General features: G+C 43.3%; 2 protein-coding genes across 3 annotated transcripts; one reads left to right on the top strand and one right to left on the bottom strand.

Moving 5' to 3' along the window:
- Nucleotides 1-1,045: 1,045 nt before the first annotated feature.
- Nucleotides 1,046-8,269, bottom strand: LOC143127066 (uncharacterized). The gene is made up of 6 exons (XM_076288368.1): nt 8,165-8,269; nt 6,586-6,682; nt 4,286-4,870; nt 3,138-3,337; nt 2,686-2,810; nt 1,046-2,186 (listed from the first exon to the last, which is right to left on the bottom strand). The coding sequence occupies exons 1-6, from the start codon at nt 8,267-8,269 to the stop codon at nt 1,046-1,048; spliced, it is 2,253 nt and encodes a 750-aa protein (XP_076144483.1).
- An 853-nt stretch (nt 8,270-9,122) lies between these two features.
- plbd2 (phospholipase B domain containing 2) lies at nt 9,123-19,024 on the top strand. Of its 2 annotated transcripts, none has more exons than XM_076289029.1 (12): nt 9,123-9,210; nt 10,338-10,431; nt 13,974-14,132; nt 14,293-14,393; nt 15,267-15,481; nt 15,816-15,910; nt 16,462-16,622; nt 16,806-16,901; nt 17,122-17,193; nt 17,481-17,633; nt 17,998-18,160; nt 18,398-19,024. In XM_076289029.1, exons 1-12 carry the CDS (start codon nt 9,179-9,181, stop codon nt 18,569-18,571), a joined length of 1,515 nt encoding a protein of 504 aa, XP_076145144.1. In that variant the 5' UTR covers nt 9,123-9,178; the 3' UTR covers nt 18,572-19,024. The 2 variants fall into 2 exon arrangements, with proteins under 2 accessions (XP_076145144.1, XP_076145143.1); XM_076289028.1 differs by lacking the exon at nt 9,123-9,210 and adding an exon at nt 9,527-9,756.
- Nucleotides 19,025-19,167: the final 143 nt, after the last annotated feature.

The raw sequence follows: 19,167 nt of genomic DNA, 5'->3' as shown, positions 1-19,167 counted from the left end.
TGAAAGCACATTTGCGTCGGCTTTGAACAAGTCATGTTTCTTTTAGCGCTCGGGGATGAGAAGATCTTCTACATTTATTTAGACGAGTCTCCTGACAGAGGCACATCGAGGAGAACTCAGGGGAGGAGAGAATGTGTGTGCGTGTGCGTGCGTGCATGTGTGTGCGCGTGCGCTGATTCTGTAGCTGTGCCTCCTGCATTATGCATGAGGGCTGATTTGGGAGGCCTCTAAGCTATTTTTTTTTTTCTTTGGAAGGGGCGAGTGCTCTGCTCCTCAGCCGCATTGCAGTAGTCTTTAAACAGCCCAGCCTACCCCATCCAGACTCAAAGGGTACAAGCTCTCTCCCCCCTGCCTCCCTCTGAACACACCAAACACACACAGCTTTTTATTCTGGCCCACAACTTAATCACGTAAGTATGATCTGCCAACAACAAACTTGCTTTGATCAATAACTGCAGCAGGAAATGAAACACACTGACAACAGGAAGTGATGTTTGTATGGCCCAGCCTTTATTAATGGATCACTTTTTTTCTGTGAAAGTACCCAGCATTATATTGCATTCAAGTTGTGGAGTATCACTGCATTCATGGTTCAGTGTAAAGTGCATGATAAACATTGCTTTTGTCTCACCTTGCTTTTGTATATTAGTAAATAGACTAATTTATTCATTAGTAAATATACTTCTGCATATCAACAAATATATATATATATTTTTAACATATCACATTCTTAGAGGAATCCTGACCAGCATGAACAGGGTAATAGTGCTATCAGAGGTGGTGCGTTCAGTTTTTTTCTTGACATGGATTTTCCCAGCAAATTGGACATTTTAATGCACTTGACAGAACAGTCAACACGTTGACTGAATTTAAGAGCATTCTGCATTGACTACAATCATACATTGAAGCTATCATTCCTTGTTTTATGAAACTATTGCTTGTCCTTTTCACAGGAAGTTTGTAACACCCTCGTGGCTCAAGGCTCTTTGGTGTTTTCTTTCTCTCCCTTCCTCCCCCTTTCATACTCCTCTTGGACTTGGATCGTTTACTTCTTGGACTTCTCATCAGTGGCCTTTGCCTCCTTTGCTTCGGTGCCTGAAGACTTCTCAGCTTTCTCGGTTTTTGCCACCTCTTTTGTAGGAGCTGCGGGGGTTTCTTTGACCTCCGCTTCATCCGCCTTTTTGTCTTCCTTCTTGGAATCGGCTTTCTCAGGAGATTTCTTCTCTGGCGCCGGTTTGGCGGCGGGCTTAGTCTCCTCCTTGGGCTCCTCGTCCGGCTTTGGAGCGGCTGGCTTCTCTTTGTCTTTTTTAGCTTCCTTTGAAGGAGTCTTGGGCTCGTCCTTTTTGTCACCTGCCTTGGAGGTTGCGTCCTTCTCTACTTCCTCCTTTGCTTCCTCCTCTGTGTGGTCTTTGTCCTCAGCTTCAGCCTGCTCTTCCTTGTCTTTGGGCTTGGGAGCACTCTTGTCTGCTGCTTCTGGTGTGCTCTTGCTCTTGGATTTCTCCTCCACAGGGGACTTGGACTCTTTCTTTACCAAGGTTTTTGACCCGGCAGTCTTGGTGGGTGACTTCAATGCAGGTGATTTTGGTGGAGACTTGGGCTGAGGTGTTTTAGGTGGTGACTTGGTGGGAGGTGACTTGGATTCAGGGGATTTGGTTTTAGGAGACTTGGATTCTGGAGATTTTGTAATAGGTGACTTTGCTTTGGGGGACTTGCTAACAGGGGACTTGGAAATTGGTGACTTGGAAGTGGGGGTCTTAGCTTGAGGAGATTTGGAAGGCGGTGAAGTTGAATCCTTCTCCTCAGATTTTTCATCAGTGGGAGGCTTTGAATCTTCTCCCTCCTCCGCCGCCTCTTCCTTACCTCCCTCTTCCTCCTTCCCTTCCTCTTCTTCCTTTCCTTCCTCTTCCTCCTCCCCCTCCTCTTTCTCCTCCTCACCTCCCTTCCCTTCGTCCGATTTGGCCTCCTCCTCTACATCCTCAGAAGCCTCTTCTCCTTCCTCTTCTTCCTTCTCCCCCTCTTCTCCTCCTTCTTCACCTTCTCCCTCATCCTGTCCTTCCTCATCAGCCTCCTCAGTCTCCTCCTCGATGGCTTTGTCTTCCTTTAGGTGAGAGGTGATCTTCCCCTCCAGGTAGGAGTATGAACCCAGACCTGACACATAGCGGGTTTCCTCCCCCTCCAACAGCTTCCTGCAGGAGGCACAGAACACACAAAAGGAAGAGATTGGTTCCAAAACGCTATATCGCCATTTTTTAAAAAAAACATTAATCATGCTATTTAATTGTGTATTTTAGGTAATATCAATCAAATTGCTTGTTATGTTGTTTTGATTGAGTAAACATAAATCAAATAACAATACCCAATTACAGTTCTACTGAAATTACTTGGAAAACAAAATGTAAAAAAAAAATATTCATGAAAATTCATTAAAATGGTGGATATAGCATTTTGGAAACAAACTCTTCAATTATTCTCAATGCTTTACACTTGCCACTGTACTGCTTAAAGTAGGGTCCTGGGTCATTGCTACAGACAGGAAGATAAACAAGTTTCCTCTCCTTATGTTCAGGCCATTGTGGGCTGAATCAAGTCTATACATCAACGCAAAGTGTGAAATGAAAAATTTTTTTTTGTTGAGAAAGTAGGGTGATAAATTTCCACTGCAAATGCAAAAAAATGTCTACCCACCTATAAGCAGCGATTTCGATATCTAACGCCATCTTCACATTCAGCAGATCCTGGTATTCCCTCAGCTGACTAGCCATTTCCATTTTTGTGCCTCTCAGCTCATTGTCCAGCTGATGAAGGGTTTCCTAAAAGGGTAAGAAGACACAAGCACATCTCACCAGATCTCCAGGGAATGCTGAGTGATTTTGAAGTCAATGTATTAAATATGAGTTCATAACTAATGTTTCCATCAGCTAAACTGTCTGAAAATACCTAGGCCTATATACATTTTGGTCTATAGGCCTACCACTGTAGTAGGGTACAAACACCTCAGAACTTATGTTGTAATTAATGCATGTGAAGTTTTATAGTCATATTTGCTATATAGTTTATTTGTAAGGTAAACGATACTGGTCAATACAGCGGAGTGAAGAATGCATTTGTATAGTTGAGGGGTTAAGCCTGTGGCCTGCCTGGAGAGATGCCATGTCTCCTTGGTGATGGTCTTCAGTCTCGCAGCACTGCCTCTCCAGCGAGTCCCTAGTGCCCTTCAGGGTCTCCAGCTCCACAATGCGGCTCTGCAGCTGCCTACGGTACTCAGACATCTCATCCTGGGCCGCGCGGATAGCGTCGTCGTTGAAATGGGCCGCTTCGGACAATTTCTCCATTCGAACTGCGAACAACACACCCCAAGTAATGCCACCACTGCGGACATTGTCGTTGCCAACAATTTCATTAGGCCTGCTGGAGACAAGCCAAGACATGCCACCTCGTTTTCTACGGAGCTCATATGCCTCATTTCTCTAAAATTAGGTAATGGGTAACAATCCATGTCAAACATAGCCTACTTTTATGGCGACACGACCAACGTCAGTTTATAAGCATGCAAAATATAACTTGGCGCTTGATAAAACGCTATACCCTAAGCAATATATTAGGCTACAATATACAGTATTTACTCAAACTGTAAACATAGGCCACTTATATTTATCATCTCAGTTTGTCCCCAGTCTCCCACTCTCTCCCTGTTGTCCTCAGTTACCCTGCCTGCGCTGAGCCTGCAGTTTTGAATTGTGCTATAGGCTCCCCCTGCGTGAAGCCGACAGCGGAGAACGAGGAGAGGTAAATTAATAGATAAATAAATAAAACAACATGATAAAAGATATACAGCCAAATAAGTGTTTTGCCTTGGCACTGTAATTTAGACAATGGTAAATCGGCTCTTCATTTCATTACCAGGCGTCATCTGCACATGTAATGATCATAGCAGGCTGTCGAGGTATTAGTCTGCGGCAGAAAAGCTGACTCACGGTTACTATATAGCAAGACAGCAGAGGTAGACCCAGGTCATATTAGTGAGCCTGTGATCGCCTCCCCAATTTTTTTATTAAACCAGTGCTTTGCATGGTGGTATAACGCTTTGCTGTGCACAAAGCTCTTCATTCTGCCTGAACTGGTATTTCAGAACCTTGGAGAGAGACTCTTCGTTTCATATTATGCATATGACGAGAACGACCATTTAAGTTTAAAGTATCACACTTATTTGTATAATTGTACTCTTTAAAAAAAACTTTTCTGATAGTTCTCATATCGTTGTAACGTTACCATAAACCCTGCTCACCTCTGAACCATTCCTCCGCCTGAGCTGCATTCATGGACGCATTAGCATCCAGTTGCGCGCGGATTTCACGGAGGGCACTGGTCAAGTCAGTCTTCAGCTGATGCCGGGATTCGACGTTCACTTGCGCACCCTGTATCTGTGCAAGCAGGTCGTCCACCTCGTCTTCATGATTCTTCTTTTGGAAGGCTAACTCGTCCTGCAGGGACTGCAGTTTTTTGTCAAGCTCCAGACGCGCAAGTTCGGACTCATCTATGTACTTGGTCACAGCACGGATTGCAGCTTCAAGCTCTTCGCGCCCACGCATCTCATCTTCAAGCCTTGCCCGCATGTGCTGTAAGTCCTCATCGATGTGTTGTTGTTCGAAGAAAAACTGAGCCTTCTCCTGGGTGAGTTGAGCGATTGTGTCCCGCAGTTCCCCGAGCTCACGATCATAATGATCGCCGACGGCTGAGCGCCCGGCTTGACTTTGTCGCAGCGCAGTTGCCTCCGCTTCCAGGTGCTTATTCTGCAGCTCAAGGTGCCGCACCTTCTCGATGTAGACAGCAAACCGGTCATTATCACCCAGGAGCAGGCCCTCAGTCTTTTCTTCAGCTCAAGTCCACCTTCGATGAGGACTCAGCAAAGCGGGCATAGGCTTGAAGATCGAGACTGCGTGGGCGCGAAGAGCCTTGAAGCTGCAATCGTGCTGTGACCAAGTACATAGATGACGTCCGAACTTGCGCGTCTGGAGCTTGACAAAAAACTGCGTCCCTTGCAGGACGGAGTTAGCCATAATATAACTCATGTTTCTCCGAGTCCGAACAGAATCAGAAGCACTGCGGCACTCAACACAGCATCAGCTTTTATATAGCGTGAGGGAAATAAAGCTTGCGACTCAGCATCATCCAGCGCGCTACAATGAACTCTTCTTAAAGTCATAGGTGCGCCTCACTCCCCCCAAGTGACGCTGGTTCCTAAATAAACCAAAGCGATGCCCCCGTTAACCACCATTACATCATCTTTATATTTCTTACAAAATAACTGCTAAATCATTCAAGTGGATAATTGTGTGCAGTATCCAAAATCAAGAAAACGTGGGCTACATGTGCAAATAGGTAAAATATAGTAACTTGATAATTATAGTAGGCTAACTATAGTTACTACTCTGTAATCATTGAGTGATTTTTAAGTCAGTAACCAATTGTCTCACCATTTGTCAATCACATAGCAGTCGGCATTATAATTTGACACTCCCAAAGGCTTTCTGAACAGTCTGCCTATTTCTTCTTAGGCCTTGCTTAAAATATTCAGACAAGGCTATAATTACAGTCATTATCATTAATCAGAATGAATAATTAATCAGTTGCTGATAACTGATGACTTGGCCTGCTTGTGCCATCCTCACTCTTTATTGAGTTTTAATGCTGAATAGAGAGGGCGTAGGTGGAGTGTTTGGAGTACATCCCATGGGCTTGGGGCACAGATCTGGACTGCTGTCCAAGCAATCTTGCTCTCAGCAGTTAGGCCTATATGTTTTGCCAGCCTGTGATTTATGGCAAAGACATTAGTGTAAAATAGGCTATTAAAAACTATCAAATACGGAAACTCCGTCGGTTGCTGACTTTGGCACACTCAATCTTATTTCCAGGGATGCTGAAGAGAAAAAGTGGTCTTCCTAACACGTTTTATGATATGAGTAGTGTTTTTTTTTTTGGGGGGGGGTGTATAGAGCCTATAGATATTCATTGGTAAGTGAAGCATAGTATTTATTTGAACTTGTAGGTGAACTATTCTTTTAAGGGTGATTGGGGACAAGCATTGACTAAGTGACACACAGGGAGCCACTCACACTGAAAATGAACAAGTGATGAGAAGAGAAGATAGGAGGAGGAAGGGAAGGAAAGAAGGGGAGGGAAGAGGGGAGGAACCCAGTCACCTTGCACACACAGCATTACTCTGGCACCTCTCACAGCATGACTCAGCAAAACATCAGTACAGGGGCTATTATATTCTGTGTGTGTTTGTGTGTGTGTGTGTGTGTGTGTGTGTGTGTGTGTGTGTGTGTGTGTGTGTGTGTGTGTGTGTGTGTGTGTGTGTGTGTCTAACATGAACTTTTCCATTTCCTTTTAGATAAACATTCTCTAAATTGATTTCTAATGAATGGTCAATCTGTGGCTCTTGTAAATATACCTCTAAAATGGCAAGACCGCCAGCAGAGCCAGTGCCCCCCACTTGACGCGACACCAGACTACCGAGGGAGTGATGTATCGCCGTCGCCCCACCAGGACTTAGGTTTGGCCCTAGTAGCACGCCAAGCTCACCCAAGGTGATGGCTCTGATGGGGACCATGGAGCCAGCCTTCACTTTCTCTGTGAGCAACTCGGGAGCCAACCCTGCAGAGCCAGGTGCATCTTGGGACTATAGTGGGGAGCAATGAAGCAGCACACTACAATGAGGTAGAGCCGCCGGAGAAGAATTGTGCATCAACCAGGTGCAGAAAGCAGCCCAGTTCAATACGACATCAGTCAAAGATGAGTTGCTCTCACCCTGGAGACACAGGCCCTATAATGCTCATAGACATCCAGCCAGAGAAGTAGTTCAATGGGCCAGCCATCGAGAGACCTATGCAGGTTGCCAACCTAGACACACTGATGAGCCTAGAGACAAGCTGATCGGCAGCTGCAAAAAGAGAGCCTGGTGTGACACCCGAGCCTCTGTGCCAAGCCAGTTCCTGGCAGCCACAGGTAATTTCAGCACCAAGAGAGCTGGACAGCTCCCACATGGCCTAATCCATATCATCAACAACACCACTTTGCCAGGGGACATAGATTAGTCCAGTGGTTTTCAAAGTGGGGGCCGGGGCCGCGAGGGGATGCCAGGGGGGCCTCAGCAAGTTGGAAGGAAAAATAAAAGCAAAAAATAAATACATTTGAAAAATTTTAAATATACCTATTACTATGAGGGTTGTTATACAATGCCATTATAATAATGTGAGGCATATCTGAACATTATATTTCCCATGATAATGACTGGGAATAATAGTAGAGTGATAGCTCTCATATAGCAGAAAGCCCCAAATACAATTTTAACACACTGTATGCTCCATCGCAAAGTGCTTGTGGCTAAAATAATTATTAGGATTAGCTTAATGTATTTTTACATTTGCCGTAGTATTGTCGATGGGTTTAATAACACATCAAGGGGGTCCTTGGCCAGAACCTAGTGGTATTTGGGGGGCCTTGTCGTGGAAAAGTTTGGGAACCCCTGGATTAGTCAACACCTGATGCCCATACGCTGCCTCATCGGTGGGGGATCAGGGGACTATGTAAGAGATCCACCATGGTGAGGGGATGATAGAATGATCAGGCACGATGCGCATCAGGCAGACGATGAGGGGATTTAAGAAGTTGAGAGGGCAGCCGTGGCCTACTGATTAGCGCTTCGGACTTGAAACCGCAGGGTTGCCGGTTCGAACCCCGACCAGTATGCACGGCTGAAGTGTCCTTGAGCAAGGCACCTAACCCCTCACTGCTCCCCGAGCGCCGCTGTTGTTGCAGGCAGCTCACTGCGCCGGGATTAGTGTGTGCATCACCTCACTGTGTGTTCACTGAGTGTGTTTCACTAATTCACGGATTGGGATATATGCAAAGACCAAATTTCCCTCACGGGATCAAAAGAGTATATATACTTATACTTAAGTGACCCGCCAGACCGCCATCATGCATTCATTGCGACCACATAGTGAGTCCAAAGGACAGCTGCACCGTCTGTTGAGGAGAGCAGGGACACATTGCACATCACTGCCCAGCGCTGACATTACCAGAGCCCAGCACCCCATCCACCAACATCACAGCTGTGGCTTACTAGCTAGGTCATTTGGGTCTGACACATGGACTGTACTTGGACTGCAACCTGGATGCCACCCCATGCAGAGCCCTGATGGACACAGGGACGCAGGCTATTTCCTGTTCCTTGGGTGCTGAGGCTGTGCCTATGGAGCACCATGTCTTTCAGTACATTTACATTTATTGATTTGGCAGATGCGTTTAACCAAAGCAACTAACAGCAATAGAATAACTTTTAAGCTATTAACATTTAAACATTTTAACCTTTAAGCTACAGAGCTACAGTTGCAGCATTAGAATAACACTTAAGCTTTTAACATTTAAGCTACAGCAATGTTTTAACTACAGCTCCAGCAATAGAGTAACATTTACGGTACAGTGCAGAGGAGACAGTAGAGAGGGGCCACTGCACTGCCCCCCAAGCCTCCACAGATGTCTAAACTTTTTCATTATCATTTAATCACAAGTGAGTAACATTTAAACGCCTCTTGGATGATCACTGTTCATAACTAGGTGATTCATTTTTGAACACCTGATCACCTGATTGTGCAAATATTCAAGTTAAACACAAGGAAAACACCCTTCGTATATTTGGCCCTGAATCTTTGGCGTTCTCATCTTGTGCCTTGCAGGCCATATGTCAATGAAGACGGAGCGGAGGTTCCGTTGGTGACCATGTCCTACAAAGGCTTAGGCCTAGGTTGATTTCCTGTACAGTGGTGAACCTCTGGGACTGGGAAATAGGGACACTGAGGGTATATACACTAGATTTGAAATGGCGCCTTGCTGCAATTCTGGTGCCAAATTCCTCCACCCAGGGTGGCTGCTTACCTCTCCAAGGAGCGTATGCATTAGTGAGAAGGTGCTACTGCGCAAAGTGCTGCAGTGTCTACCATACGGAATCTGCTGAGTCTCGTGGCCTCCCTGTCTTGCCCATTGTCAAGTTGACCACATTGACCAGAGAGTCATGCCAACCCCGTCGTCTCGGTTTCTGTTTTGTTGCAGCCTTTGCTGCCTCGGCAAGCTGATTGTAAAAGGAAGACTGGAATGAGAAGACCTAAAAACGGAGATGCTACGCTACTGGCTACCTGTGTTCTATTTGTATGTATTTATTTATTTGTGCTTTATTTTTGTGCTGTGTAGACTGTGTAGCCTAATAAATGTTTAAATATACCAGCACAAATCACTAGAAACACTCAATGAACCACAACATAATTATAATATCATTAATTTGGCGGACCTATAAAAGTATGACCAATTAAATATTTTTTAGTGTGGGCGTGGGTGTGGGCGTGGGCGTGATGACTCAGAGGTTCAAGCCATCAGTCGTTCAGGTCTCTTATTATGAAGTAGGCCTATCCTATCCTTGCCGAAAGGTTGTCGGACACTGTCACATGACCATATGTTGTCATATGACCAAAGCTGGTGGTTGAAAATGTCTGGCTGTGTTGCTCTAAGTGCAACTTTGAGGCGTTTTGATTTAATATGTATTTTCAGTGTTTTGCTATGTTATTGGATATACCCCCTTGGCGCTGTTATTCAGTCTGTCGTGATCGAGAAACAGACTGGTAAGCTTCAGCTGGTAGAGGGCTATCATGCTGACAATGTGGCTTCGGCGAATTTCACAGATGACATCTCAGATTCAGGGTAAAATATGATCTCTTTATCAGTTGTTTCCCTGGGGTAAAGAGTTGTTTTGCAGGGGCTTCATCGTCGTTCGCGTAGGCTTTGCGAATGCAATTCGCTTGACCCTCTAGCCCTGCTTATGTATAATAGCCTACACCAACTTAAAACGTTTGAGGTTTTGTGAATTGTTGGGATTTTTGTAATGGAGGCAGGTGAGATGTCGAAAATGGAATAACCAATTTATCTGTGTTGCCTTAGCCTGTTGTCTGGTTGTAGCCTAAACTCATCTACTATGCTAAGCTATTTTCTGTTACCCCGCCGTTGCACCAAATTCTGTGACACCGGCGCTCATTTATAAATATGCAACAAAGAGCTTTTCACTCCCATGACCGTTCAAGAACATTGATTGATTCATTGATGGAAAAGGGTTGTTTAGCAGTTTCTGTTGTTACCCAATTAGCCTAGGCACATTCAGTAGAGGATAGTTTTATTTGTATGTTGCAATAGCCTAAATACTTTCTTGACCTCTACGGAAAAATGCCTAAATGTATCTTAATTTTCACTTATTGTTAATAAATAAATATCTTTTTCGTGTTTCTTAGCTGGGCCTATCTAGAGGTGACCACTAGTGGGCGCTATAATGACACCATTCAGGCATATGCTGCGGGAGCAGTGGAGGGTGCCGTTACCTCACAGGTCAGTGACATTTGAGACCACCTTCAGTTTTATTTTGCCATTGTGTTATGATATACAACCAAAGAGTATATTGCAGTTCCACTAAATACAGACATAAATGGGGCCGTCAATGTGACTTATCACACTTTGCAGGTGATGTGAAATCGAATGAGGTACCATCTAAACATACTTAAAAATGTGCTATGTAGTCAAATACTGTGATGAAACATACAACAAAAAACACATTTCCAATGTGCAAAGTTATTATGACCGCCGCTAGCGAAGCGGTCATATAGGGATTGTCAAAGTTTTTTTTTTTTTTTTTTTTCCTCATCTACTTCCTGAATTTCTGGTCAACGATACCCGGGACACCGAACCACCGGGGCACATGAAATTTGGTGGGTATGTAGCCCCACTAGACTTTTACGGGAACATTTTGTTTCGTCCCCGGGGGCCACTCCCCCCCCCTGCTGGGCCCCCCGAACTGCTTTTTCCTAAATTAACTACCTGAACCGTGGCACTGAGGATGAAGAATCTTTTATGGTATGTTGGTCTCAAGGGCCCACATCAACCTGGCCCATAATCACTCATTTGTGATTTGCACCCCCCCCGGTAAAAAATGAAAATGCAATATTATTCTGCTTTAATCGCCCCCATCTTCAGTTAAGATGTTCAGAACTGCACCAAATTGTATGTGCATGATTGACCTGGCATTCTCTGGGGGTATGCCAAGTTTCGTAGAATTTCATCCATGGGGGGGGTCTAAAAAAAATTAGGTTATGTGTACATTTAGTGACCGTACACTCATTGGCCTGTAGATGGCGGTGCACACACATACACATGCACACACACACAGGCACCCACATACTATCGGTATTAGAATGGCCGATACATAATTACAAATTCAGTAGGATTAAAAGAAAGCCAAAATAAATATTCATCATCATCATCATGGCTGCATTTCCAGTATTGGCGATAAGTAGTCGTTTGTCCACTAGATGGCGCATCGTTGCAGTGAGACGTAATTTTGTTGGAAGTTAAAAGTGGGTTGGAAAAAACAATGGACGCTTCCTACAAGGACTAGTTTACCGCAGAGAACGTCTAATAAGGATAGGACGATGTTCACATGAAATGTAATTCCCATTTCTTCTTGAAGCCGAAATAAATCTGATGATGTTTATCGGACATGCTTGGTTTTTACTGCAGGTACGTTAATGTTATAATATCAATAAGGACCTAGGTAATGTACCTTTAGCGTTGGTTGAGTGATGGAGGCCAATTTGATTGATTGCATTTGTAGAAAACTATAAATGCGGTTATACCAAGCAAATTGATAGCAGCACTGTAATTGTATCTTTCGACTGTCATTTGTTGCACGTGCTACAAAAATCATTCTGTGCAATGGAAGATTTACCAACATTACACCGGTCTGATACAGTTTTGCCTATAAATGCGTGAGACTGAGACGCCTGTTTATTTTGTTTTAAGTGCGTGCAGGGTGTGAGAGGGGAATTGATGTGCTTTGATTCCAGCTTGGTAGTTGTAGTCTGTGAAATTAAAAAGCATGTGTGTGTGAAGTATCCAGACACCTTCATTTCATTATGGCTGCTTTAGCAACACACCTTAAGCTACTGTGTAGTGGGTACCATTTAGAAGTGGCTACTTCATTCACGCTTTCCTTGACTCATGGAGCTGCGTGAATTTTATTCATGGGTTTCATCAGGTCCCTTTCCACAGGTGTATCAAATCAAGCACCTTAATTATCAATGCAGACTGCATGGTGATTGATTAATACACCTGTGGAAAGGGACCTGATGAAACCCATGAATTACAACTTTTCGCCACGATATGGCAGTTTAAGTCCGCTTGATACTGTAATTGGCGTAAGCCATTGGTTTCCAAAGGAGATTTTATTCGTGTCGCCAGCATAGCCTATTGACAATTTATGTTGTAAATAGGCCTACCTTATAAGCCTACCTGTAGCTTAGGGAAGCTAACAGCTTTCTATTAGGATCTAGTTTGTTAGTTACAGTTTTGTCATAACTCCCTGATGCATTTCTGCATTTAGAATAGCCAGAGCGTGGATATCTCAATCGGAAAATTAAACAATATCGGGCGCCTATGGACTAGGCTGGGTGAACCCAGCCTGATCTGCCCGCTATTTATTTTTTGATTTCTTAAAAGATTGAGCTTGGTCTGGTGAAAGCCAGACTAGCCATGGACCTCAGTTACACAATGCAAGGGAACATGAATCAGCCTATATTTGCACGAACAATAACGGACAACAGCTCTTCAACTTTGGCCCGTTAAAATGTGTATGAACAGTCTAGCGACGCATTTCATCAAGGCCCATTTGGACATGTCAGTTATTTGCACAACTGGTTAGATGTAAAACAGCATTTCATTTCAGACTACTGTTACTTAATTTGTGCATTAACAATAACGTTTCAGACTACTGTTACTTAATTTGTGCATTGACAATAAAGTATCACATGGACTAAAGATGACTAAAATCTTATGTAGAAGAAGAAACATTCACAAAAAATCCATCCATCCAAAAATGACCTTTGTTTTTGATAGCTGTTGAAAACGGCATGGAACTGACAGATGTTTTTGTTTATAAATAAATAAATAAATAAATAAATAAATAACATTATGCTGATACCTTTTGCTTTTCCCAAATACAATGTAGCCTACAGGTGTAAGTGACCTTTCATCAATCCAGTTGCCATGGATGAACTGGGATGAACTGCCCTACTTGTGATTGTTTAGAGATTTTAAAGGTTTTATAACAATGCTACATCTTCTTTGGCTATTCTACAATCTATTCACCTTTTCAGCACCAGTAGGCTACTTTCTGTGCAGCCGCACACACACACTCAGGCATGCCAAACAAGCATACACAAAAGTTTCAAGAGTGGGGGATGGAGTCAAATATGGAGACAAATTGAAGTGTGATTTCTTTTCGCGGAACAGATGTACAGGACTGAGCGGCGGTCATATTTTGTACCGCTATGCGGTACATCTAGTTTCCTTACTGTTTATCGTCACTTCAAGATTAACAATTGGTGTACATGGTACCTTTGTAGCTTAGTCGAAATGTGGTGACGGTTGCCTTGCAAAGGTCAGTCCTGCCAAACAACCTTTCGCAAACTAACATAAGCAGCTGTTTGTAGGCTACTATGCACACTTTACATTTGCTGTGTAAGATCATACTATCATACTGCACATTTAAAGATTTGCCAAGCAGAACATGACTGAACATGCCACGGCAAGTAATCACCAAAGCTGCCAAACATCTGTTGGCCTGATGGGATTCTGTTACATGTGGAAGTCCAGACTTACCCATGCAAATAATAGTTTCCTATAAGAGAGAAACTGTGGATGAATATAGCTTTTTGCAAATTCTCTGCCCTCCTCTGTGCGAAATGGATACTTCCCTGTCCTCTGCAAACATGATACTCCGCCACAAACAATAACAACTGTTTACTGTATTGTCATTGTTCGTCATGAAGTATCATCTTTTTTCCCCATTATTTGGTTTGCTTTGTTTTTGTGTTCAGCTCATCTACAAGCACTGGATGAACACTGTTGTTGACTACTGTGGGCCATTTGGATATGAAGCAGTTTATTGCCAGAAGTTAAAGGAGTACATCATGGCTAACCTTCAATGGGTTGTGAAGCAGATAGAGAAACAGCCTGACTCAGCTTACTGGCACCAGGTAAGCGGTCCAACTGCGGACACTTGTAAATTGTTCAACACAGCACAAAATCGTTACTCCCCAGTAAATAAATGCCGGTTCAAACATGTTTTGTATTGCATCACGAGAGGTCATCGCTGATTGGAAGACCTTTCAATGTAAATGTTTGTTTGCTGCACAGGTCCGTCTTGCACTGTTGCAGATTCGAGGGATGGAGGACGCCTACAATGACCAGCTGTCTTTCTCAATGGCCATCCCAAACCTCAATCCATTTGGGTTTCTGTGAGTGCTCTCTCCTTCCCTGCTCATTTCAGCGCTCGCTCAGCATAATCTGCTGGGAGGTATTGGTCTAGATACATGTCATTTGGCTACAGAGATTGGTTAAAAGCATGCTGTGTGTGCCTTAGCTCTTGGAGGAAGGTCTTAAACTGAATGTGCACCATGGCCAAACTGAACTGCACCATGGCCAAAGGTGGCCCCGGCCATGGTGCAGCCCGCCCCGGGGTCCTTTCCGGGTCCCGCCCCGATTCTTTATCCCGCTCGCTTCCTGTCGTTCTCCACTGTCCTATCCGATTGAAGGCATGAGAGGCCAAAAAAAGATTTTAAAAAAAGGGTCAAAGGTTATAGCTTGCACTGTTTTAAATCCTGTCATTTTGGAGAGAAGCAGTTAAATGGTCACTGTGACTGTTGATTTATTGTTTTATTATTTTGTTGTTTTATTTGTTTCACTCAGAGACACACATCAAAGCTATTATAGTACATTGAACACAAGTAGATATTTTATGTTGTTTTTAGCCTGCCAAAAAAGCTTCCCTTAGAGTCTGTTTCTATAAATAGATGCTATTATTAGCACCGGGCTCAAGTAACTCCTATGTTTGCAATGTACCAAACATTTCTTTTCACAAAAATAGTCACATGTTGTTGTGATGGTCTCACGTATCACATGAGAAGTACGATGTACCCAGGAGCAGCTGAGTGCTGAAACCATGTGAAATATTTTCTCTATAATCGTATTTATTTTTTCTTTTTTTAATTTTCTAAATTTAGATTTAGATTTTTATAATCCATATATAAAAAACGTTTTATTTTTTCAGACGGAGAGATACACTGTATGTTTTTTTGAAGATGTTTTACACACACCCTTTGCTCCATCAGGTTGTTTCAGATGGGTGGAGATCTGGAGGATCTGGAGGCTGCGCTGAATAAAAGTAGCCCATCACGGACGCTTGGCTCGGGCTCCTGCTCTGCCCTGGTGAAGTTGCTGCCAGGCAACAAAGAGCTGTTGGTATCACATGACACATGGAATAATTACCAGGCCATGCTGAGGATCATGAAGAAGTATTCCTTCTCCTACCACATTTCATCAAAAGGTGTTTACACGCATCCAGACGCATACACAATATCTGTCTTTAAACTCTTTCTTTTGTGCAGTTATCTTGACAACAAACTCCTTGTGTACAAATTTCTTTTTTGTTCCTAAAGAATTTGTGGTAGACAGTGTGCTCTTTTGAATTGAGGATACCATGATTGTGACATGATACATTACAATATTGTTTTGCATTTGCACTTGTTTTGCATTGGCAACATTGCAATGTTGTTTTGTTTTGATTGTTTTTAGGTTCTCCACTCTGGTTGTAAAGAATGCTGTTTTCTCTGCAGTAAAACATTTTGTCTTCGGACTAATTGATTTGACCTGTGTTCCAGATGAGCGGCCCATCCCTGGGGCCATTCAGGCCTTCTCCTCCTACCCTGGCTCCATCTTTTCAGGCGATGACTTCTATATCCTCAGCAGTGGGCTGGTGAGTAGTGCTCTGCAGCAGGCTGCACCAGTCAAGTGTAAGTTTGATTGTAGGTTTAGGTGTAAGGTGTGTTTTAAACCTCCTTTGTCAGACAGGACTGAGAAGAATTAGGGGATTGTATGCAACCTTATTATTTTGTTTGTTTTTGCATTGTTGGGTATATACACTGTAACTGTATGAACACACCGCCGCCATTTTGAGCTTCAAAGTTACAGGAAGTCATTCATTTTCAATGGAAGCCGGCTTCTCTCAGCTGCAAGAAGCGGCAAATCCATCGGTGTCGCGTTTTGGCCGTGTTGAGCGACCAGAGCTTCAAGCAGAAAGTTAAAAGTTGGTCAACTTTATGGTAATGAGCTATGATGCGGTTCAGCGGCAAACGACCAGCAACGTAGAATGCAGCCACGTCAGAGCAGCCAAAGCCTCAAAAGCTTCCCCATACTTTTTGACAAACGTCTTTGACAGGGCGGCTAGAGCTTCTTTTGCAGCTCAAGTCGGCGGCTGTGTGTACGTACAGTAAGACACCTCTCTGTGTTGCTCTTGTTTTTGTTTAGGTTGCCATGGAGACCACAATCGGGAACAGTAACCCTGCCTTGTGGAAGTACGTGGTACCGCAAGGTGCAGTGATGGAGTGGCTCCGAAATATTGTTGCCAATCGCCTAGCACAGACAGGCAAACAGTGGGCTGATGTCTTCAGCAAGTTCAACAGTGGAACGTATGTCTGCATCTGTGAACACACAAGCATACTCACATACGTATACAGTATATAGATTTTAGAAGGTAGATGAATGACATTTTCAATGCTTCAGATTTGAGAGATTTGTTTTTATACATGCGTATTCAAGATAAATAGTATGAATCTTAGAAAAGAACAATGTCCTCTTTCCACCTTTCCAAGGTATAATAATCAGTGGATGATTGTGGATTATAAAGTCTTCACTCCAGGAAGAACAGATATCACTGAGGAGCTTTTCACTGTTCTGGAGCAAATTCCGTAAGTCCTTTACCTTCACATGACCCTTAGTATGACCCTTGTGTGTTGCCGATGGTTCTCATTTGCTATTGGTTTAGTTGATACTTAGTTGAAATGATATGTGGCATTTTATTGGGTTTGTGTTGTTTATCTTTTAGTTTGATCAATGCTTATAAAGTAATCTATGATTAGAAAACTCCTACAAATGATTGTTTCATCACATTTGTCCCTTTTCTTGTAGAGGTTTCATTATGGTCCAGGATAAAACCACTGAGCTTTATGAAACCGGTTACTGGGCTAGCTACAACATCCCGTGAGTGTAAAGACCAGTCTCCTATTCAGAAAGCATATTTACATACATGCATGAGCATAGTTTTAACTCATATGTTAAATAATACACATACTGTTCATTTTGTATCTGTAAGTCATATTATGCAGTATTTCCACAGTATCATTTCTTACTGTATACTTTATATTTGAACTCTGCATGTCTGAAGTAGAAAAGGCCATAATTGATTGAATGAATCCACCCACTCATATTTTTATTTTGTATTTGATATTTGGATTTCAACCTGAATTTACTCTCCACCATACTTACAGGTATTATAAGGAGATCTTCAATGCCAGCGGCTGCCAGGAGTTGGTTCAGCAGTACGGGTCTTGGTTCTCCTTCGATATGAATCCAAGGGCTCAGATATTCAGACGGAATCAAACCTTAGTGACCGATCTGAAGTCTATGGTCAAGCTCATGAGGTGATCTATACTTTACCTTGGTCCACCGATCATTTAAACGGCTGTAGTGCTCTCTACCCAACTATATATAAGTATATATACTCTTTTGATCCCTTGAGGGAAATTTGGTCTCTGCATTTATCCCAATCCGTGAATTAGTGAAACACACTCAGCACACAGTGAGGTGAAGCACACACTAATCCCGGCGCAGTGAGCTGCCTGCAACAACAGCGGCGCTCGGGGAGCAGTGAGGGGTTAGGTGCCTTGCTCAAGGGCACTTCAGCCGCTTTCTACTGGTCGGGGTATAGGATAGAACTATAGGAGGCTAAATATCTCACTTTCTCCTACCAAAGAAAACCATTGACCAGTGGCATCCCTGTTGCAGGTACAACAATTATGAGAAAGACCCCCTGTCCCAGTGTGATGGCTGTGACCCAAAACAGAATGGAGAAAACACCATCTCTGCACGCTCCGATCTTAACCCTGCCAATGGCACCTATCCATTTGGAGCACTGAGACAGCGGCCTCACGGTGGAACGGACATGAAGGCAAGCCCCCGTCGCCTCTGTCTCTGTCTTAATGAGGATTTGTATGCTTTTGATAAGATAATACTTTACTGTCTGTTACACAAGGGTTACAGAAAAATTTATTTGACAAGGCTTCAGTCACAAAGAAACATTCACACAGACATATACAAACAAGACATAGGGGGGTTGAAGTATCAACTGACTGTGGTATCAGTGGTGTGGTATAGATACTAACTTAGTTTTTCCTTGCTCCCACAGATGACGTCGTACGGCATGTTTAAGGAGTATCAGATGCTGGCTGCTAGTGGCCCTACGTGGGACCAGGTGCCTGCGTTCCAGTGGAGCACCTCTCCGTACAGTGACCTGCTGCACATGGGCCATCCTGACCGCTGGGCCTTTCCTACAGTCCATGTCAGATGGGGCACTGTCTGAACTCAAAGTAGCTCATAGACAAACATGGACAAATGCAACAAGTAGACACACACACACACACACGCACACACACACACACAAATACACCTGGCCTTCCCAATAATCATGATCATTATGTCTAAATCAAGACGGAGCACATGTACAAGCATGGACAAATGCAACAAGTGTACACACACACGCACACACACACACACACACACACACACACACGTTCTCTCGCACAAATACTAGCAGCCTTCCCAATCATCATGATCATTATGCCTAAATCAAGACAGAGACTCCAGAATGACGGTATAGAGAAAAGAAAGGACAAAGGTATGAAAGGGAAAACGCAAGCTATAGACAGGATTGCTGTTTTACATGTCAAATCTGTCAGTGGTTTCAGTTTTTTTTATTATTATTGTTTTCTGTTTGATTACATGAGATTTCTGAATAAAACAATTTAAAAAACAATGAATAAGACTATTATATGACTGTTGTGGTTGTATTGAAGAAGTAGTCAACTTCTTTTTCTTTTGCTCAATAGGCCTATCTCATCTAAAAATGGCGTCTCTTCCGTTTTCATATATCATATATTTTATCATTTGATAATAAGA

The sequence above is a fragment of the Alosa pseudoharengus genome, unplaced genomic scaffold, assembly GCF_046254945.1.
Source record: "Alosa pseudoharengus isolate Yale_2024_CS ecotype anadromous, Long Island Sound unplaced genomic scaffold, YU_APseudo_1.1 YU_APseudo_1.1_scf_17, whole genome shotgun sequence".
Taxonomy (NCBI): domain Eukaryota; kingdom Metazoa; phylum Chordata; class Actinopteri; order Clupeiformes; family Clupeidae; genus Alosa; species Alosa pseudoharengus.
The sequence above is the reverse complement of the archived record's forward strand: the minus strand, read 5'-3'. Positions and strand labels throughout refer to the sequence as shown.